At 32.4% G+C, this 24,207-nt stretch overlaps 1 protein-coding gene across 1 annotated transcript in view; it reads left to right on the forward strand.

The window, feature by feature from the left end:
• Positions 1-21,206, forward strand: part of LOC132717196 (Kruppel-like factor 1) — a gene marked incomplete at its 5' end in the record, with an annotated part of 45,053 nt that extends 23,847 nt beyond the window's left edge. Inside the window, 5 exon segments of the mRNA XM_060700616.1 lie at positions 10,095-10,239; positions 13,329-13,422; positions 14,311-14,528; positions 15,403-15,585; positions 16,791-21,206. Coding sequence (XP_060556599.1) covers positions 10,095-10,239; positions 13,329-13,422; positions 14,311-14,528; positions 15,403-15,575 — 630 coding nt within the window.
• Between the last annotated feature and the right edge of the window lie 3,001 nt (positions 21,207-24,207).

The raw sequence follows: 24,207 nt of genomic DNA on the forward strand, positions 1-24,207 counted from the left end.
TCTAACCTGCTCTAAATCCATTATTTAAACATTATAAAACTCAAGGTAAGTAAAAATTAATTTGTTTCTGAAGCATTATGAATATGCCTTAAAGCAAATGTCCTGAAAGAGCATTTTATTTGGCCTTTGAGCTTCAATCAGATGAAAATGGAAAAAAAGTATGTTTATGTTGTTGTTGTTTTTTTTAATATGCTGCAATAGATAACTATTGACTGGTAAGTACTTATATGACCTATGGCACACATTTTTAATCAGTTTTACTTTATAAGATGAAAATTTAATCTCATTTAAAAACAGCTCAATACACATAGAAAATGTCATGATGGAATTATAATCTTATTCAAGGGAACTGTATTAACTGTATTAAACATGAGCAGTGATCTGTTAAGTATGAACTGGCACTTCTTATTATATAATGTTGAAGTTAATTAAACCTCCGCTCTTATGAATTTAATTGGACTCGTAAGGAGTGTTTGACCGTACCTCATTTTGTTGTACATAAGACCAGTTCATCATAATTTTAAATGTTCATGGCAGTACGGAAGCTCAGAATATATATCTATAATTGTCATCGAACTGATACTGGAATAAATCAGCATCTTATACTAATATACACTCACTGATTGTATCGTCACCAAAAACGGCATTGGTAGCTAAGACTGGTTATCATCATCAAATACTGTTTATGGCCTGCCTTGGTTTCAGTTCATCAAAATCTGTTTCTGGCATAATGGTAGCTTATACTGTTATCTGCTGTTCCTGGCAATCGTAAGTTATACTGGTTATCATCATTTGTCATTGGTTACAGCCTAGGTTGGTTATCATCATCAAAATCTTTCTGTCATAATAGTAGCCTATCATTAAATACTTTTCCATTTAAATCTAGCTGCCAATGCAAATTTTCCTGTCTTTGATCATCACTATAATTTTGATTTTTTTTTTTAAAGATGGAGTACTCATTATTAAAAGTCAGCTTGACAATATTTGATCCAGTCTTAATACTAAGCGCCATCCTACACAATTATAAAAATGCTGAAGGAACTTGAGAAATATTCATTTAACATGCTCAACACCTGCTTAATGCAATTTTTATTTGCACCAAGACTGCAGGGTTTCAAGTAGATATTTAAAGAAAAAAAACACCAGTTAAATAGGCAGCTAATCTGCACTTATCAACATTTTCTGCTGTTGTTTTATTCATGTTTTTGTAATTGTACCCCACCGTAGCAGTATCAGGCCTGATAAAACCAGACATACAAACTACTTGGTTTGACATTTAAGATAATTGAGGTTAAAACCATACAGTAGCTATGAATTAAGTGTAGGTAAGGTAATTTTACTTTAAACAACCTCATGCAGAGATGTTTACATTGTGAATAAACTGCAATCGGATTACCTTATATACCTGAAATAACAAGATCGTTTTGTTACTGTGGCTTGTGGTTGAGGTTCCTGTTTAAAAATTATCAATTTTGGGTATTTGTTAGTTAATGTCCTTCCTCCAGATATAAGGTCTACCTTTTTGCTGAATCATAGAGTTTCACTTTTAAGTCACACGTCCCTCACTGCTGTAGGTTTAAGAATTAGTATTCTTTCTATTGAACATGCTGACTAAACAAGCTCACAGATTTTATTGTCAACTGTTATCATGGCACCCCATTTTACTAGCATTTATACACGAAGAGACGTTTGTATGTCCTTTATAAATTATATGCCCATTTGAAAAATACATACCTTGTCAGGTGGAACAGGGTGGGGTGGTGGTTTACTTTGTCAGGAACATCTTCAACAGCCCTGGATGAATTTAATTATAACTATATATAGTTGTTCACCACTTTGAGACATTTAGTCAGGCACTTGAACCAAGTCTTTAAGTGAAGGGTCAAGTTTTCACTTAAAGATCAGAAAAAAGTGCTTGTATGGCACAAAATTAATGTTCACAGAAAATTCAGGTATCTGTGGCAAAGATCAAACGGGAAGTCACACATAGAGGTTAAAGGTCAGATAAAACTTTTTGCAAAATGCATGTATATCTATAGACATTTGAGTAGTTTTGAAATGAGGGATTAAATCAGAAATGTTAAGATTTAATGTTACCGGCATATTATAAAGGTCAATATGTGCAAGGTCAAGGTCACCAGATATAATGGAATGTCTAGAGTCTTCTATATACATGTATGAATTTTAGAATTATTTGATTCAAATATTCACCAAATGAGAAGTAATTTTTCTAGCATAAAAGCAGGTCTCTATGTCAAAGGTCAGGGTCACACTTAGACAGAAGACAGACAGAAAAGCTTATCTGGAGCAAACGTCACATGCCAGGTTCCAAGGTCAAATGAAAAGATTGTAAGCAATTTTAGGCAGGTACCATGAATCGAGGGATTTTTATGTATAAATTTTCATCATCTTGAGACTGATCATTTGTGATGAAAGTATTTTTGGTGACAATGGCAGTGTTGTTGTAATTCGATGTTAAAATTCTTTAAACTGCAAATGAACTGTTAGATAATCCATTACATAAATTTAGCAGGTTTATAAAAAGGGTAAATAAATAACAGTAAAGAAATACACCGGATGTTTTAACATAACTTAAAGATTGCCTCTAACAAATATATAGTTGTTTAAAGTTTTTTATTGCCTTCCCTGTGCTGCAGCATAGCCTAAAAACATACCTCATTTAAATTCTGATTTTAATGTTAACTGCAAAATAATATCTTCCTGTGTCACTGTGAAATTGCTGTAAATTTATGTGTTATGTAAAGACATGTCAAAAAACTGCAATTGTATACACCGAATTGTCAGTAAATGTACCTTTAAGATTATAGTTTAGGACGCTTTTTAAAAAAAAAAATTTTTAACAGTATGTTTTATTTTAGAAGACCGTTGTCTTGTTGCGGGACAAGTATACTTGTATTTATGACAGTTTATCTTTACAAATAGGTTTATCAGAGTTAGTCAAGTAGTTAGAATGTTGGAGATTTTCCATATTTGGTGTAAAGATTGATTAAAGGTGTGTCAGCCCAGGGGGTATAAATCTAAGTGGGAGGTGTCCTTGTGTTTATACTTGAATCAGCCGGGTCATACTGTACGGTGCTTATAATGGTGTATCTACGTCATATGACAATTCATTTCTTTATATAGCTTAAATTGACGCATGCGGTTTAAAAAGTTTGAATTTCTTAAAAGAGTCTTTACTTTATGAAGATTTTTATTTTGAATTTGATAAACATTTTAATGCAGCATTCAAAATAAGTATTAATGTATTATATAATGGGGTACTTTAATGAATGATTTAATGCTTAATTATTTTATACATAAGTCTTTTATACAGGTCTTGTTAATTAAATTCAGAAATTCAGATGAATGCATTTGATGACTTCATCATTACATTAGCCATAGGTCATTATGATCATTTTAATATAATGTTTTGTTAATAGCAATTAAACCATTACCTTAAAAAAGATAATTTTTTGTTTGCACAGTACAGAAGTATACATGTATAAACGCTATGATATAACCAATAAAGGTATGAAATAGCCTGACAAGTACATATGAATTTTTTAGACCATTATTCTGTTAATTTATTGAATCTATGGTATTTAAGTATCATAACTGCAGAAGATCTTTACTGCAAAAATTACCTTCAAATTACTGAATTTGATGTAAATGGGATTTTTTAGCATGATCTTAGAAAGTGAGTTTTGGTACATTTTTATAGACAGCCTGTTGTATTGGTATATCATAGTGATTAGCCTTAAATTGCCACCATGCAGTTTAAAGGTATATGTAATGCCTCAGAAATTAACAAATGTTATTGTTCTTTAGAAAGGGCAAACATTTAAGTTTTGCAAGAATTTAACTTTAAAGTATAATTAATAAATTGGTTTTAGAGCATGTTAGATGCTTGTTACCTGAGGAAAATAGTGGTAAATGTGCAATTATTTGCCATAAAAGTTGCAAAATGTAAACAAAAGAGTATTTTGACTTCTATACAAAGTACAAAATCACTGTGAAAGACTAAATTGCCAAAAAGAAAACGAAGAAAATGTTAAGGTCAGATAATAGGACAATGAGTATCTTTTTGGAAATAATAAAAGTACACAAGGAATAAAAAGCTTTTTAGAAATATAAATAAAACACAGCAAACACCTGTCAGCAGCAACCAAAATCTATGTCTGCAAAAAGGGTGGTTGCTCTACAGAGGTTAATGTGACACAAACAGTGAATAGTACAGAATATGATCAGAATTTGCTCAGATGTGTCAAGATATTCAGCTGGTTTAATAATTAAATCTATGGCAATTTAAGTATAAAATCACAGCATTATACTGTTTAGGACATGCTGTGTGTTTCCAGCTTTTATAATTGATGGCAGGTCTCTGGTGAGGGTAGGAGTGGTCCTTTGATAGTGCAAAATATCTGTTTTCATTTTCAAGAAAAGATCTAGAAGATAGTATGTTTTGTTCACCGATATTAATATCTTCATCATTTACATCCCCCCTCCTCGAGCCATTAAATCAACTTAAAATGATGATATAACAAAAATGGATAAATTTAAGTGGGTTTATTTTGATTTGAATAACCTCAGTACAATTATGTCATAATAAACAAAATCAAGATTATTTATTTTATAACGGGCACTCCTGATTTGAAGGAAACTTTAGGGTTTCGCTTCACTAAAATTTTCATAACTGACTGAATTTTAATGAGTTTGGGATATACGGAGAGAAATGAGTATTTATGTATGGTGGGGGGAGTGGTTTAAGAATCATTGTTGCCTACATTTTAAATTATGATACCATATCATACAATCTTAGAGTACTAGGAAGTCGTATAGGGGGTCATAAAATTTGTCCAATCATAGCCCGTGTTGTCACTTCACGGTTTGGGGAGTTTTTATATCGTAAAATGTAGATAGACAAATACGAAACCGCTAGTTTTTGCCTACAGACTTAGCAGACGGATTTTTTGACAGTTATTTTAAGATATTATACAGTGGATAATTTTAGCAATATTTTCAAATCTATATATATATATATATACTTAAACTTCTGAAATTTAAAATATTGGATTTAAAGTTAAGCATTAATTGTATGACCGGATCGTAGTGTAAAAGTGGGTAGACTTAAATGCTGGCTGCTGAATTTGATGTACTTACTAGTCTCCCTGCAACTGCAAGTGATAAGCCTTATCTAAGAAATTCTGATTTATGTCTAACTTTCAAAAATATTTCCCAAGAAAACATTGTGGTTTCTAAATGAAGATTTTTCCGGTCCTAGAAAAATTGGAGCAACATTAATTTATACTGCTTGTGTTGGAATTTTAACAGTGGTAAATATTTAATCTTCGGGGAAAAGTGTTTTTGGAGTTTTAATGAGAGAAGGACTGATTTAGACAGCACAGGGGAAGCTGATTCTGTGCTTTATTTACTTATAAACATTGTGGGAAAAAACTCAGGATTTATTTCTCTTGCCAATATGCATTTAATGTACGGTGAAGATATGCCAGTGATGCCATGCTTACAGTGTGTAGCTCCCCCACCACCACCACCACACTACCTCGGATATTTATTTCCCTATCATCTTGTATGTATTTTTCTTTATAATTAATTTTTCTGTTTATATGTAGCCTTAAATTTGTTGCCTCAATGGGTCAGATGATTAAGTGTTAGAACTGGCATTCATTGCTCTAGCTGTGTGTTCAAAACCCAGCAATGTTGTTGAACATATTTTTGAAAGAATTATTCATATACTGGTGTTATTGTAATTTGTCTAATTGATTTCTAGTTTCTGCAAGGGCTTAATTTGGGTATTATTAAGCTCTTTCAAGAAGGAGAGAAGTGTACTAAATATGCTTTACATAAATATTGCCATCTAATTACAATGTAGTTTAAATTAACAGGGGTATAACTATTTGATATATTTTATTGATTTGATAAAAAAAATAAAAAATTGATGGTGAAAATTATAGTGTAATTTTAAAGTAATGATGATGGGGAAAAAAGTGGGTTTCATTATTATTATTTTATTTCTTTTTTTATTTCCCCTTTTTTTTTGGTCAATAATGCTATTAAACAATAGTTATAGATGAAGATAAAATAATTGAATTATACTGCATATTGACAACCTGAGTTGAATCTCTATCATATGATGTTAAATACATGTAAATAGATATTTCATGCAAAACTTATCTGGTGAAGTGACTTTACTTTTATTTTGATTTTGTTTGTGCTAGCAATGAACTCGAAAAGTTCTGGGAGAATTCATGCTGATAGCACTGAATAACATCTAGATTATTCAGGTTAAAGAAATTTAATAGTTAAACATGTAAAATTAACATTGTAAAGATACTAAAAAAGTAAAAGTAGTTATTTTGGCTTTGATTTAGTTTTGTTTTAGCATTGAGCAAAAACACTTAGCACTAGGAATTTATCTGTTTTGTACTGTTTGGCCAGATAGTAGATTGTTATTATTCAGAGTACAAATTAATATACAACAAAATTAATTAATTTTGTCCCACAGGGATTTCTATATGTTGCTAGGTTTGAAAAAGTGAAGAAAATGCTACATCACATTGATACATGTATATAAAAAAACTTGTGTAAACAAATAAAAGTAATGTATCTATGATATAATGATAAGGTGAAAGAAAAATACAGCCTAACAGGTACTTTCTTAAAGAGAAAAAAATTATGTACAAAAATGAATGTAATGAAAAATATGACTATACATATACATGTAATATGAAATTTGAAAATGAAATAGAACCATTAGAGAAGTTTAATGAAAGTGTCTCAGAAATACAGTGATGATTATAATAAATTTGGTCATGCATGTTTTTAGTCACACAATAAAATTAATGAAATCATCATAATTATTGTTGTTGTAAATATTATTTATACTGATAATTTTTATAATTATCTATTTTCTTGTGGAAAGCAATAAACTCTAGGGCAATATAGAAATACAGAAACTTAATTACGAGGTTATAAGTATCATACATAAAACTGCATTAATTGTAGTGAAATCTTCAATGGCACATCTTTCTCACTTTTAAATTTTTAATTAAAAGTCCATGATCAGTACTTTTATATAGGCAAATTAAGTTTTTTAATGATCCCAAAAGTCCTTGAACTTTAGAACCTGAAATGAACTTGAAGACTGTCAGTCTTTACCTGCTCGACCTCCAAGGTGAATTTATTTCAAAGTGTAAATAGTTTATGAGGATATTTGAAAGGGAGAGAATTTATTTTATATTCAATTAAAAGCCATTCTAAATACAAAATTGGCTTAATACATGTTTAATTGTTTTATTCTAAACATATAACAACTCTGTAGGAATAAGGAAAGCATTTAAATACAAAATAACGTTTCTAATTTCTTTTTAACTTCTGAACAAACTGTCAAAAATTTTTGCTAGGCCACAATGAGTAAGATATTCTTTTGTTGTCTGTGTTTTATAGTGAAATAGAGCATTAAATGATAGGATATAGTGATACTAGGTTGTTAAAATTGTTTTGTTAGGACATTGCCGGTAATTCAATTCTGTACCATACATGCATACATTTTTCTGAAGGTATTTTATGTGTATTTAACTTAAGATGAGGTTTTGGACTAATTGTTGATAATACACCACAGTGTCACTGTTTAAGTTCTGTTGTAAATGACCGAAGTCATGCAAGTATTAATATTTTTTTTCCCTACCCCATTTTACAAAAAAAGTAGACCTCAGGCATCCTTGTTTAGATGCTGTATTGAGAATGAGATATTTGTATTCTTATTATTTGTAACAAATAAAGAAGACAAATTATTTGACAATGTTTTACACAAAGCACCAATTCGGATGTATCACCCACAGTTAGGCAATTTCCACGGTGTCTGTCCGTCCAGATTCTGTACCGTTGAGCTGCATGATTAATTTAAAGCAATCATTTGAAGTAACAAACAATTGACAGTTTCTAATGATAAAGCATTACACCAGGTATTTAATAATTCAACCAAATAAAAGCTATATGATAGTCAACAAGATATTATTAAATTAAAATGTGCTAGACTGTCACCCCATCTTCTCATTTTGTTTGAATCAAGTCTTGGTGTAGCAGATCTTTTGAGTGAATTTCAAATGACCGCCCGAGCGGCCTTACAGTTAATTGTCTGTCCTTGTACAAAATGTGTCTTAAGGTCACTACATCGGTCATCAACACCGTGCGAGGTTTTAATTTTGTCTCAAAATATTTACTTGTAATAGGTAACAGCAGAGTTTATTTGCCTTGGTCTTGCTATACAGACTTATCATGCACTATTGGCAATCGATAATATTGAAATTTCAAGTCATTGTATACATAATGCCGGGTATAATACTTCTGTAATCTTAATCAGTTTTTTAAGCCCCCTGGATCGCCAGAAGGCGTGGTAGGGTGTTTGACATTACAGACAGTTTAGCTTACATTTGAAATGCTTATTAAGAGTGAATCAGTGATTACATAGCAACAGGCTTAATAATGTTGTCTTGTTAAACAGGGGGCCCGCTCCAGTCATTAAAGTGATTTAAGAAAAGACAAAAATATTACGATGTGGGGGGAAAAAGTTTGAATGAGACTCATTCAGAGCGTTCTTTGGGACATTTATTGTGTCTTTATTAAAACATCATGTACAAGACATTATTAAGATAAGCTTAGATGTCTTACAAAACAATTCACAATTTTTTTATTTTTTTTTAATTGTTGATAATGGTATATTAGTACTTAACCTTGATTTTAATTAAGGCTTCATGTTACAATAGAAGTAAGACAAAATTTAAATGAGTTTAATAAATCTGGTCAATTAATGGTGCCTGATCTACTGCACATTTAATGCTGTTTTATATAACTTGCTGTATCTTTAGACAGACATGAAATCAAGAGCCTGTCAGTAAGTTACATAACACTCTGCCCTTAAGATATGCTGTAGTAATGTCTCAGAGTTTAGACTTAATTAAACAAAGCTATTTCCATGTTTCAATATCATAAAAAAATTAAGCGAGATTTTAGAATATATCAATGGTAAAGTTTTCTACATCGGTCATGAAATAATCTGTTTCTGTCCCAATCACCTTAGGAAAAACTTATTTGTTAGTAATGAATGTTTAACTCGCCTGATTGTCATAACTGAAGTAACTTACGGAATATTAACTTCAGTATAGCTTAAAGAAAAAAATATATTGAAGCACTGGCGATTATTTTACACTCGGTATTTCTGTGGTTTGTTCAAATATGTTCCGACTTAAATTGTTATTTTAAACATGTTTGTAGAGCATAGTTTAAGCAAATAATGACAGTGACATCTGAGATAGCGGGGTGTTTGTCGATTTCCTCAATTTTACAATACTTCATGCCTCCCGCAAAGGCTTTCAAAACCAAATGTTTTGTTATTATATAACACCGGGGTTAATACGCTTTCATGAAATAAGATATGCAAAATCATTTCATTTATGTAGATTCAATTTCATTTTGTTTACACAATGATTCTGCAGAACACATAATCATTCACATATATTTAAAAAATTGTGTGCGTTAACATACTGAATGTTAAATTTAAGTAATTTTTTTAGTGTATAATTTTAAGATATAAAAATTCGGCTAATGGAACCTAATTGAATATGCATAGTATTTAAGATAATTAAGTAGTCAAGCTTGTTATTCAAAGCTAATACAAAGTATAGCATTATACTCTGTAGATTTAAAAAAGAAATTTAACATTTTTTTTAAATATAATAGATAAAGAATGATTTTGAACATGGTTGTGACAATTTTTAAATAAATCTTAAAATGTAGATTGATTTTTGTAGAGAGTTGGGTTTTAAGGTTTATTATAAAAAAAAGTCTAAAAAATAAGAGACCATAACTTTTATGTTTGTTTTGAAAGGAAGGCTTGATCACTTTGATGTAACAATTATACAATATTGTTAACAGTTGATTGTTAATAGTTTTCAAATTATATAATTTACTGACTAAACAGTACAAACCATTGCAAGTATTCATATAACTTGACATTTTTACAGGTATGAAATGTAATTTTGCCAGTTAATAAACGGTTATTGTTTTATATATTTCAGCCTCTACAGACTGAGCCTGTTGATTTATCAGTGAAGAAAACTAGTCCAGCTCATTGGTACGAAGATGTACACATGGGCGAACCGGAGAACCAGTCTGCAGCTGACCTCAGACTCGGCTTCCGAGGGTTGTCGTATCTCAAAAAAGGTACGAGTCTTTGAGCACTAGCAGTGATAATTGTAGGCAAATGCCTGAATGTTATATAACCTTGTCAGCCAGCCTTTCTTTCTGTTCTCATCGTCTATACCCTACTGCTTAACTGGAGTATTTCATTTTTTTTAAGCAGGGATTTATCAGCATACAGAACTAAATGTGCCCAGGGGGCATGGACGGTACCTTGGGCTTTCCTATACCGTCCATGAACAGGCTCAAACTGCATGAGCCTACAACATTTTCAAATTCAATGTTTTGAATGTTCTTTAATGATTCTGTTTTTTCTCTATTGTAAATATAATCATGTCATGAAAGACTTAGATTCATATGATACATTGTACAATACTACTTCAGTTTCCCTATTGTATTGTTTTAATAGAGAAAAAAATGGCGGCCTTGAGACGACTTTAATTGTTATCAATAGAAGTGTGTTTAACTTTAAGTAGGGGGATTACATTGTTATGGCTTGAGTTTTCTGCGGACCAGGAAGAAAGTGATAATATATGTCAAAACAAGACCACCAGCACTGACAAGTTTATACGTTATCTGTATTCAATGTCCTGACCTGGCCTCTCCTTCAAAGTTATAATCTTGTCTTTAGATTATAAATGACATAATGTTGCATAACGAAACATGCTGTTCTGATTGATAGTTTCATACCTGTTTGAATACAAATGAGCCATGTCACGACAAAACCAACATAGTGGGTTTGCGACCAGCATGGATCCAGACCAGCCTGCGCATCCGCGCAGTCTGATCAGGATCCATGCTGTTGGCTTACCAACCCTATTACAAGTAGAGAAACTGATAGCGAACAGCATGGATCCTGATCAGACTGCGCGGATGCGCAGGCTGGTCTGGATCCATGCTGGTCGCAAACGCACTATGTTGGTTTTGTCATGACGCGGCTTAAATATTCATTCCTTGTTCGTAAGATAAAAGTGTGACTTAAAAAGATAAAGGAGCTAAACATAGTAAGTCACTGATAATTTGCATGTCATACAGTATAGATATGACCGCGCATGATGTTTTCTTTCCATGAATTATAAATTTTGTACTCAATGAATATATTGTAAATTACTCTCTAACACATACTAGATACTTATATTGTGTCCTTACTGTGAATAAAACATTTGAGCCGTGTCACGACAAAACCAACATAATGGGTTTGCGACCAGCATGGATCCAGACCAGCCTGCGCATCCGGGCAGTCTGATCAGGATCCATGCTGTTCGCTATCAGTTTCTCTACTTGTAATAGAGTTGGTAAGCGAACAGCATGGATCCTGATCAGACTGCGCAGATGCGCAGGCTGGTCTGGATCCATGCTGGTCGCACACCCATTATGTTGGTTTTGTCGTGACGCGGCTCATTTAAGTCCACTTAGTGTGCATGTAGTTATATTTATTACTTTCTATTTTTAAGTTCATTTTTAGCTCGACTTTTCTATGAAAAGGGGAGCTATCCTACTCGCCCCGGCGTCGGCGTCGGCGTTGGCGTCACACCTTGGTTAAGTTTTTCGTACCACCCCACTTTATTTCAGAAGTATTACAAGTATGGCTTTGAAACTTACCATACTTGTTCACCATCATAACCTCCATCTACAGACAAGAGTACATAACTCTGTCAAGGTTTTTGACAGAATTATGGCCCTTTTTTGACTTAGAAAGTGTATTGAGCTTGGTTAAGTTTTTTGTACCACCTCACTTTATTTCAAAACCATTGGAGGTATTGCTTTGAAACTGACCATACTTGTTTACCATCACGACCTTCATCAACAGACAAGAGGACATAACTCTGTCAAGGTTTTTGACAGAATTATGCCCCTTTTTGACTTAGAAAATACATTGAATATGGGTAAAATCCACTTATTGCCTTAACCCTTTGAGATATTGCTTTGAAACTTTTAATGCTATTTCACATCATTACCCCCATCTGTACGCAAGAGAAGGTAACTCTGTCAAGGATTTGTTTTAAAAATTAAGGCCTTTTATCGACTTAGAATCTTGGTTAAGTTTTTAGTACCAGTCCACTTTTTGACTGAACTGTTTGAGATATTAATTTGAAAGTTGGAATACTTGTTTACAATCATGATTCCCAAACATGTCCAGGAGAAGGTAATTCTGTCAAAGATTTTATTTGAATTATGGCCCAATGTTTGTGACCAACTGACAACATCTAAAAAAGCTTGATAAAATTTATCTATTACTTGTATTATAAGGTAACTATAATACTTTCACATACAAAGTCAAATCTATATATTATGCTGATTGTACAAAAATATACTGCTTCCTTGGCATAGATTTCTTGAAAAATTATGTTATTATGTCATTTACCAAGGTGTTCTGAGTGACGTAAAAATACCTTATTCTCTCAAAGTGGGTTTAATACTATTAAATTTATTTAAGGCTCAACTCAGTTTTTTTTTCTTTCTTACCAGCCCTCTTTTGACTTAAACATTTCAAACTTTGCTGCAGTGTTCAAGGGTATCACACAATTCAGTAAAATAATTCTTCACTAAATATCTTAATGCTCATGGCCATTGTTCACTTTAAAAATACAGAGATTCTTGTATTGCCTTTTACTGCAAAAACTTTTTTTATTGGCAAGCAATAAAAAAGTCGAGCGCGCTGTCTTACGGACAGCTCTTGTTATAACATCCTTTGCACTATAATTTCCCAAAACAAACTCAGAGCTGTCATGAAAATGCACAGGATAACGAAAAGAATGTTTTCATGCCATATGACATCAGATGTGATGTCATTATGACATCGGATATATTTTCAATATGGCATCAGATGTGATGTAATTATGACATCAGATATCATTTCAATATGACATCAGATGTGACGTCATTATGACATCAGATATATTTTCAATATGACATCAGATCTGATGTCATTATGACATCATATGTAATTTCTATATGATTTTATATGATTCAATATAACCAAATGTTGGTTTACAGAATTCAACATAACCATGTTCAAATGTTAAATTCTAGAATTTGATAAGAACATGCTTGAAAAGATTGTAGTTTTTAGTTTGACAAAATTTAAACTTGTTTGAATGTTATTTTTTTAGAGCCAGAAGACCACCCCACCGTGACTCTTGAGTCAATGAATAAAATTGGTTCTGCTGCACTTCTATCATTACAGAGAATAAAGGAAGCATCTGAGTAAGTTCTTGTTACTTTAAATGTTGCTCTTCAAGATAGATAAAGATACTTAGATATCTATTACAGTAGTGATGTTAACCCTTAACCTTCTGAATTATTTTAAATGGACTTGTCCCACTTCCATTTTGGGACTGTCCATGATCAATTTTAGGGATATCAATTTGAATATGGTATTTAAAGTTTACCAGCCAACAGTATAGAGCCTGGAAAGACTGCACGGATATGCAGGCTGGCCTGGCTCTATACTGGTGGCAAAGGCTTAACGCTTTAGGTTCCAGCACTTTTAGGGTTAAGATACATATAGATACTAGATATCTGTTTCAGTAGTGATATAAATTTAAAACATTCTCTCCTCAAAACCCCAGAGATTGCTCTGTTTAGACTAGTTCTTAAAGTTTGATACTCACCTGAAACACTTGAGCCGCGTCATGACGAAAGCAACATAGTGCGTTTGCGACCAGCATGGATCCAGACCAGTCTGCGCATCCGCGCACTTTGATCAGGATTCATGCTGTTCGCTTACCAACTCTATTACAAGTAGAGAAACTGATAGCAAACAGCATGGATCCTTACTAGACTGCACAGATGCGCAGGCTGGTCTGGATCCATGCTGGTCGCAAACCCATTATGTTGGTTTTGTCATGACGCGGCTCAATTGTTTTAGTTACAAGAAAGGAGTGTTTTTAACTGTTGAAATAAGAACTAATTTTGAAGCCGTTGACAGCTACTGAAATGTCCGCTTGACAAAACAAAAACAATTAACAGCTTAAAGGTCCTCAACCTACCAGTATGTGATTTGTTATGGACAAGTTTTTAGATAGTACATGTAATTTATCATATTATTTCATAAGGTGTTCACTCATTATTTTGTTTCTTGTTTTTTTTTAGACAGTTTAAAGCATTGGAGAAACATCAGTTTAGCTTACAACAGAACAGTAAGTCAGTTCCATCAGTATCAACTCATCCAGTTACCCCCTCATTCGCAAACCCAGCAGATGTGTTCAATGAGCAAAAAAAGCGACGCGTCCACAGGTGTGATTTTGAAGGATGCACAAAAGTTTACACGAAAAGCTCACATTTAAAAGCTCATAGGCGAACACACACAGGTAATTTAAGAATTTTATTAAAAAAAGAAATCCAGTAAACTCTGCTTATAATGATAATCAGGGGACCGCTGAACTTATATTGTTATATCCAGATATTGTAATATTGGAGAGGCAATGATTTTAAAACAGGAAGTGGAAGGATTTGATTAATGAAGAGATAAACATTGAAAACAAAAGGTCCCTATTCCAATATTTTTTTGTTACTCCAATTAAATGCAACTAAATACAACGTATATATGTAAGTTACAAAAATATTGCACAGATACAGGAATTATATTTGATGTTATTTTAACAAATGATAATTTTTTTCCACTTTGGAAAAAAAAGGTTATATTATGGAAAAAAAAGCAACACTTATTCCACTTTAAAATGTTTGAATAAAAACAAAAAAAAGGTTTAAATAATAACAGCCTTGAATGTTACCCGTGCTTGCTTGCTTTTTTTTTATCTTTTTTGGAAATTGGATTTGAAGGACTAAATGTCCTTGTTACATGACTAGGATGGCCGGTCAATGATTTAGGCACTGTAGGCTTCCTGCATGTACATTGTGAAGAAAGTCTCTATGGTGATGATATTCCCAGTCTGTATGGCTATGACATTTTAACATTTCTCTAAATAGATCTATTTATGGTCAATGTACGGGAGTTTAAATAAACAAGGTACACATGCAAGAGTTGCTTGACATTTCAGTATCATTGTTTATGAGGGATGTTCTAAGTTCAAAGACCTTTTAACAAGCAAAAATAACAAACAAGCAAGAATAACTTTTTCTAAGAAATCGCTAAGAAGTTCAATTACTAGATTTTCCATTATTTTTACAGTTAGGTATAGTATTCTTATGATTTCATAATATGATTTATAAATTCTATTTCAGGGGAGAAGCCTTACATTTGTACATGGGAAGGATGTACATGGAGATTTGCACGGTCGGACGAACTGACTCGGCACTACCGGAAACATACTGGAGATAAACCGTTCAAGTGTAACATTTGTGACCGAGCGTTTTCCCGTAGTGACCATCTAAGTCTACACATGAAAAGACACTGAATTATTTCAGGTGAATTGAGCATAAATATATCAAAATTTAGTCTTAAGAAAAAGAAATGAGCTATGTCACGACAAAACCAACATAGTGTGTTTGCGACCAGCAAGGATCCAGACCAGCCTGCGCATCCGCGCAGTCTGATCAGGATCCATGCTGTTCGCTATCAGGTTCTGTACTTGTTATAGGGTTTGTAAGCGAACAGCATGGATCCTGATCAGACTGCGCAGATGCGCAGGCTGGTCTGGATCCATGCTGGTCGCAAACGCACTATGTTGGTTTTGTCATGACACGGTTCAAATATTGATAATAGAATATGGACAGTCAGACTTTTCTAGAAAATTTTCTTCAAAATGCTCACAGGTCTGATTTAGCTCTCTGTTAAAAGATCTGTTGGATTTAGGAGTCATGCTTAGTGATTACTAAGTGGTGTTGGTGTCATGTTAAACCCAACCAAAAAATAAAAAAAAAATTTAAAAAAGAGAGATAGAGAGAAAAGAAAAAAAAAGAGAAAAGAAAAAAGACTGCTAATACCTCAAGCATTATAATTTGGAAAATGACTAACAAAATTGCCCAGTCTGGAACTCTTGTTAAAAAATTTTAAAGTCTGATACTTTTATTTTAAACATACTTATGTTTTAATGTTTATTGAAGAAGATGTTAAAGGCAAGAACGATTTCAGTTAAAACACACTAGATAAGTTGTATTGAATGATAAATATTTCACAAAGAATTTAAGATAAATTTAATATTTTTACTGCTTGCTAAGTCTATGAAAATGAAAAAAAAAATTGAACTTTAAAGGGACTCCACTGAGGTTTTTTGACATGATGGGACTGAAAATATTATTCGAGATAAATGGACAATTTGAAGAAGGTTTAGACCACTAATCTTTGTGCAAAATTTCAGATCATTGGCACACTTCATTTTCCAGAATAATTATTCAATTGCAAAAAAAATTTAAAAATTGAAAGACGTTTAAACACTTTTCACTCAAAACGGGCTAAGAAAAGCATAAAAATATGATTTTCAATTTATTTCATAGTATATTTCTTAACTATCTTTGCATATATTTCTGTTTAAATTGCCCCAGCTCATGTATGTAAGAAATTCAAATGTTATATTTTTAGGCTTTTAAACCACAGTGGAGTCCCTTTAATGTTACAATGGTGTTGCAATTATGTATACATCTTTTATATGTTGTTGTCATTTTTTTTCCAGCAATAACAGTTGATGTTGTAGTAAAAATGTGAAGTGACTTGTGTCTTATTTGACAACTGTTGGACGTTTCCGGCAGAACATATGTTCGGTAGATAGACGGCCCAAAGTCTGTAAATGGTCAAAGACCATCCGTATTTGTATATTATGGTTTTAACAGAGAGAGAGAGTGGGTTCCTACATCTTTGTTGGACCCAGAAACTTTGATACGAGCTGGCGATTTTGCTGGTTATATTCTGTCTTCATGGAAGATTGTGCTATGTACAATAGCATAGCATTCGAAGTGAGGTCATTCATTACAACTGATGGCTGAGGTCCATCACATTTGTGCAATAATTTCATCAATAAAAAAACATGCTTGCCCATACAGTTCATTGCTACACTGAACATATATATACCTGGTTGCTAGGTTTACCTGGTTGCTAGGTTACAGTAACTAAGGTTATTCTTTTAGCTGATGGGCTGGTGTTTCATGTTGATAGATATAGTAATGTGTTCTATTGTGATAATTTATATGTATAGTGTTAATTTGAATATGTATAAGCAAATAAAAGCAGTTGTTTTATATACATAAATATATATACATTGTATATCTGTATTTTGTTTTTGGATGAGGATTTTATTTTTTTGAGTATTTTTAACTTCATCATTCAGTATTGAAATAGGAACATAACATGAAATCTTATCAATTTCCTCTGTAATGTAAATAGAAAAAAAAGATACCGTCAAAAATACATGTACATTTAACAATTTAGTTAAAATCTGTGTGACACTATTATTTACAGGTGACGAAGGTAGAAAATTATTTTTTTATTTTAATCAGCCCTGACTAGGAATTGTAGGGGGCCTACCAGCAATTATGCCATGCCTATATTCTTCCCAGCGTGCTCATCATTGCAATGTAGTTACACTCTCTATACTGCTTGTTGCATAATTTTATCATTTTGGATAGTGGAATCCCTATAAATGGACAATTCCAAACTTATGTTGGGTGAAGGCTCAAAGTATGAAACTAAAAAAAATTTATTTTTTTTTAAAGTAATAAAAACATGATTATCAAATTTATCTGAAACATTGTTAACTACTGCAGGGTATTGTCATCCAATTTTAATCTTTGGTTTGGTGATTCAAGTGATGTTGTCTTGGTGCTTTATTATTTTGTTTTCTTTTTTGTTGCATAGAATTTTTGAAGTTAAAAAGTCTTGTTTTTGTTTTGAAATTGTTTGTACGAAGTTTTTTTTTAAGTTATATTTACTTCCCATTTAGTATTTCACAGACCAGGGGCACAATCAGTTGTCAAAAACTTTAAATTAGAATTTTAATTACAATTGATGTCAAGTTGAACCTTTTTCTAAATAAAGTTTGGTTCTAAATCTTTTACCAGAGTTTTACCAGAATTTTATCGCATTGTTGAGGTTCGTTAAGCAGTTTTTTTTTCATATATTTTTTTTTATATGTCTACATCTTGCTAACTTTTTGTAATGGTATTTATTTAAGATGGATGCCTTATAACATACCCCTTAAAACATAAGATTTTTCTTTGTAATCAACTTACACTGATCAGCCATTTTTGCATTTAAGTACAGCAATACTGCAGTACAGAAATCAATCTTCGTGAAACATAAAGAAAAATATCTGTTTCTAAAACTTATGTGATTTTATTTCCTTCAATTTATTTTTGGATTTTTTTTATATTTTGTGTGTAAATACAATACATATTGATGGTAAATATTGATCTTATAATCAGTGATTACTGGTGTATTGATACAATATGAGACTTCCATGACACAATAGTTTAACAAATCTAGCCATTCCTTAGTTGTTGAATGGTACAAATTAAACAAATGTTTTATTGATTAAGGCATTGAATGAAATAACTACACAATTTTTATTAATTATTTATTGATATGTGCTTCCGTTATTTAAATCAAATTTTTAAAAAAAATCTGTTTTGAGTAATAATAATTTGCAATAATTGGCCTCGTTTTTTAATAGGATTTTTATTAGGGCGGTGAGGTGGGGAGGGGGTAAAGGGAGGTAATATATTCCTTACTGTGGTATATTTTATCTATGACAGTTATGCTTCCCTTGTTAATTTTGTATATTTTAAAGTGCTCAGTTTTTGTTACTGTCTTTCTATTGATTATTGAAGAAATACAAATCGAGCAATAATTTAGTAAATATGATTTGCTGAAAGCTTTTATGTGTATTTTAGCTATATATTATATATTTTATGATTGTTTTGTTATATTTTGTTGACACACACATTTATACTGTGCATGACACAATGCTGTTGAATGTGCATGAAACAGTGAAAAAAAATTATAATATTAACATCAGAAAAACATGAAATATACAGTTTTAGAACTCTGTTGCTGACCTCTGCATGTATCTATGGCAATTAAAGCTTATTTCATGCCTTGTAAATATGGATAAATTAATTACGTCACAGGAAGGTCTGCATTAATATACTGATTTCAATCAGACAAATGAACAACTCTTTATTTCTAGTAAAAAGCATTTTTTGTGAATTTTTGAAATAGAAAATTTTTCTGTCTGATTAAAAAGTTATGAGAGAATGCATCCAGCATATCTTCTACAAGGACTCTTTTAGTTGTCTGCAGTTGAGGTATTATATGACAAATGTGGGATCATTATATGACAAATGTGGGATCATTATATGACAAATGTGGGATCATTATATGACAAGTGAAGGATTATATGACAATTGAGGTTTTATATGACAAATGTTTACTATCATGAGTATGACCAGATTAAGGAAAGAGATGATGAAATGTCCTTGATACAAATGTTTACCACTGTGAGACGTAGTGTTGTGCTATTGAACCAGCTCTCTAGGTCAAAGGTCAAGGTCATGGGTAAAGGTCAGAGAAAAATGCTTGTTAAGAGCATTCATTGAGGGATTTTAATATAACTTGACACACTGCAAGTCATAAAGTCAAGCCTGAAGTTCAGGATACATTGGCCAAGATAACATGCAGAGGTCAGATAATAGAAAACAACTGAAGAGTGTGTATTGACCATAAAAGTGGGTGATTATGAATTGAGGAAGTTCAGATGTTTATATTTTTTGCCATCATGAGACTGGGCATTTGTGATGGGGGGGGGGGGGTAGTGTTTTTGTAACATTGACACTTTTTCTAAATTGTATCAGTGTAACATTAGCAACAGTTGGTACAGAATGGTCATTATCTCTTTATATTTTCTTTTGCGTATGATTTACTTTTGAGCCATGTCACGACAAAACCAACATAGTGCGTTTGCGACCAGCATGGATCCAGACCAGCCTGCACATCCGCCCAGTCTGATCAGGATCCATGCCGTTCGCTATCAGTTTCTCTACTTGTTATAGGGTTTGTAAGCGAACAGCATGGATCCTGATCAGACTGCGCGGATGCGCAGGCTGGTCTGGATCCATGCTGGTCGCAAACCAATAATGTTGGTTTTGTCGGTGACGCGGCTCATTTTGTGATTCAGTTCAATAGAGGAGTTTTCCAATATAGCTTCTTAACTCGTAAAACTTGTTATTTCATGTTTTTGTGAGGCTAATTAGTATTTAAGTTTTTTTGATGTTATTGGAAGATTTTTAAAAAGATATATATTTGGATGTTGTAAGAATATTGATCTTTTGTGGTTTACTGTGAGTACAGAAATGGTCGTATTGTTTGGTGACAAAAAGACATTAACAGTAACTTGACTAAAACATTATATTTAATGGAAGCTTCAAATAAAATAAGGTATATGTAATAAAATATATGGTCAGATAAAGGTTTATTCTATATATATCAAAGGTCATGTTTGTTTGTTTGCTTCCAGACCACAAATTATTGTGAATGAAGGTATAAAAATGATACATCTTTTGATGTATTATGTATAAAAGCAATAAAAGAATTTAAATTCAAAATTAAATATTATTGTTTTGGGGTTTGTTAAAGAAACTGTTTTCTTTCTACCCAGATGACAATCATGGACCTTTCCGGTGTTTACAGTTTTATGTAAATTGGCTAACTTGTTATCCAATCGCTATACTGAGATAATACATAGTCACTGGTTGACCTGGTTTGCACAAAAGAACACGTGCTTATGTTTGTGATACTGTTTGTGAGCAGTTGACCTAGCAATGAATGGAAAAGGTGTGGCTAAATGTTCCGCTACGAAAAACCGGAAAGGTCCATTATAGACTGCCTACATTGAGTTTTGATGTTATTATTTATATATAAAAAACTTCCACATTGATAATGAATAATTCTTTATAGAAGATTATTCCTCATTGTTTATTTTTTATCTGACTGACAGTTCAAATTTTGATTCTTCATTGAGCTGTCCTTATTTGAGTATTTTGATGATTTTTATTGAAATAATTTTTCAGAGATATAAAATACATTACACAGAATAAAATTTTCGCTTTGTTTTCTTTTATGCCGACTTTATTTAAGTATCAGGTTGATAGATGAAGGATATCATTTCTATACGCCCGTTTTAAAAAGAAACAAGCCCTATACCTCTGGTGGGCGGGCAGAATGCATCAATGCAATGTCCGGAGCATATCTTCTCGTACATCTATGCAGAGACTTCCTTCAATATTACTTGGTACAAACATCAACCATTGTGAGACCTTGTGTTGCGCGCATGAACTAGGTAAACGTCATACTTAAAGGGAGACACAGGCAAAATTTTCATTTCTTAGTTTTGAAGTTTTTCATTCATTATCCTGTAAATGCCCTCAAAATGAATATTTTAGACAGTCAAAGGAAAAAAAACTTGTCTCCATATAAAGAATAAAATGGTGGTTTCCTAAATTGACCCGCGTGGGTCAGGTTAGAGCGCTAGCATTACACAATAGTTGTCAAAGTGAACTCTGGAAACGTTTAAGAACATGTAACATGAATGACTTAGGCTTGTTTCAATCATACAATATCCACAATATATGTTATTGTAACTATAAGGATTTGTTCAAGTCAACTGACTTGTTTTAAAACTATCTGGTGATTCTATTAGCGTCTAAATTTTGTCCAACCTATATAGATATGTTTAAATTTCAAACACAAAATATATAGAATTGAAACAGAAATTCATGCTGAAACTTTATGAAAAGTCATTTTAGCGTGATTTGAGTAAGTAAGATCATTTTAATATTTTTGTCATTATTTTGCCTGAATATCCCTTTAAAGGAAAGCACTTGCCCGGAGCAACTCATTGAGAGACTGGCCACAAACGTTCATCATTGCAAGGAAGTGTGTTATGCCTAAAATACTGGTACCTGAAGCCGAGGTCAAAGTAACACCTAAAGATCAAAGATCAGATGAAAATGTGTGTGTCTGGACTATTTGTTAATCTTGAAGTCTTAAGGCATTACATAAAAAGTTAACAACCATGAGATTGAGTCTTGCTACCATTTGATACATGACCTAGGTCACCAAAGAAAATTAATTTATAAATCGTGTCCTGCTCTGCTCTGGAATCACTTGGTTAACACAGACTTACTTAGTACGAGCACCATATGACCTGTACTGTGTTGGTGCGATGTAAAACCAAAGAAACAAAACAAAGGTCAATTGTCCTAAACATTCGTATAACTCAACAAAAATTGTTATCATTTTTTTGCTTAATTTATAATACAAAATAGTTTCTTTGAACACGAATGGATATTCTATGTAGTTTTTCCAGCTCTTAAATTCCTCAGAAAATACTATACACCGGTACAATGCCCTCTGTAATGCAAAACGACGTCCAGAAAGTTAGATTACTTCAGCGAATAGAAAAATACATTTCAGACGGAATAGGGAGGCTGTCTTTCTAATACTACCTTTACAACAACAAGGAACTTTTTCACTTCGTCTCGTAAGCCACATTGATGGGTAGAAGTATTGTCATATATTAGATACAATTAAGGATAACCTGTTCTACGGCGACGATTTTTATAAAATGTTTTATCAAGTCTTTAGACATTATCCCAAACAAAAGATTCAAGAGAACCGTTATTTCATTTGAATACCACATAGCCATGAGAATTTGAGAACATAGCATATATCATTCTCTGCACTCCTTTTAGCATAGTAGATCTTGGCTGGTTGTTACAAAGCCATTGTATATCAGTTATACATCTCTGTTGTTTAAAGAAGTACATTGTACATGTATGTCCAATTTTTGTCGCACGTTATCAAGTTCATCAAAATCATAAAGTTTCCTGGAATCAAATTTTAAATATTGTTCAATGTTTCTTTTGCACACTGCACTGTTGTTTTTTCTGACCCTCATTGAGCAGATACAGCGCCTTTCTTGTACAAATCTTCGTCATGAGTTCCAAATGTTTTTTTTTGTTTTCTTTCCCCTGAATATTGTGTACTGTCCCCGTTGATCAAGCTTGCCCAAGCACAAAATATCTAGCGTCATCCATTACCAGAGAGACTTTACAGCAGCACGTTTCTAAGAGGTTTGCCAGAAAAGTTCCCACATGTGGCACACGGGAACCCCCATATGTATCTCAAAAATGAGCATCGGTAAAAATTATATGTGAATTTCCGCTGCACCAGATGTGAAGCATAACACCAGATGTGACTGTAAAAATTGGTCAATCGCAGGGTAAGTTTTCATCTTTTTAAACATTTATTTAAAATTCAATCCTTTTTTTAAGAAAATCGAAATGTGATTCTACCCTCCTGACTCTCCTCTATATTACTCATTTTTGTTTTGGATTTCTATGCAGTATTCATCGAGATATTCTTTCCGTCGTGGGTTCTGGTGTGTCCAAAACATGGAATGTGAATGAAGAAAATGTCACTAAACGGACTCAAAAAAAGGAAAAGTTCCCGTGTGCCACATGTAAACAGTATAATAATTTCGATAAACTACTACAAATGTTTAATTAACATTTACGTTGCCGGCGGTAACTAAATTACTATTGACGAAACACAAAAGTAGACCTCCATATATGTATATTACAGCTTATCATATACATGTACGTATTAATTGTAACATATGTTGAAATATGATTTTTTTTCTAAACAGCTTATATTAAGTTTCTTTTACATATACAAAATGTACATGTGTGATAAGTATATGTGCTGGGATTGACAAATATACATTTTATTTGGATTTTAAGGCGTTTGGGGTTCCACACCCTAAGTGTCTGTGCTTCAGAACGGTTTACCCTGATTAAATCACGAATGATCTTAAAAAGCAAGTATATAACCGAAAATATTTGTAATCTTGGTTTAATTAAGTACAATGTCATAACAGCAGTATACGCTTATAATTCATTGTTTTTATTAAGGTTAACAAATTTTGTCCGTATAGCATTTAAGGAATTGAGACAAGTGAAGTTACATATTCCTTACTGTGGTATTTTTTTTATTTATGAAGAAGTAAAATTAGCAATAATTTAGTAAAAACGATTTGC

This window comes from Ruditapes philippinarum, unplaced genomic scaffold, assembly GCF_026571515.1.
Source record: "Ruditapes philippinarum isolate M1 unplaced genomic scaffold, ASM2657151v2 ctg136_1_1_1_1, whole genome shotgun sequence".
NCBI classification, from domain to species: domain Eukaryota; kingdom Metazoa; phylum Mollusca; class Bivalvia; order Venerida; family Veneridae; genus Ruditapes; species Ruditapes philippinarum.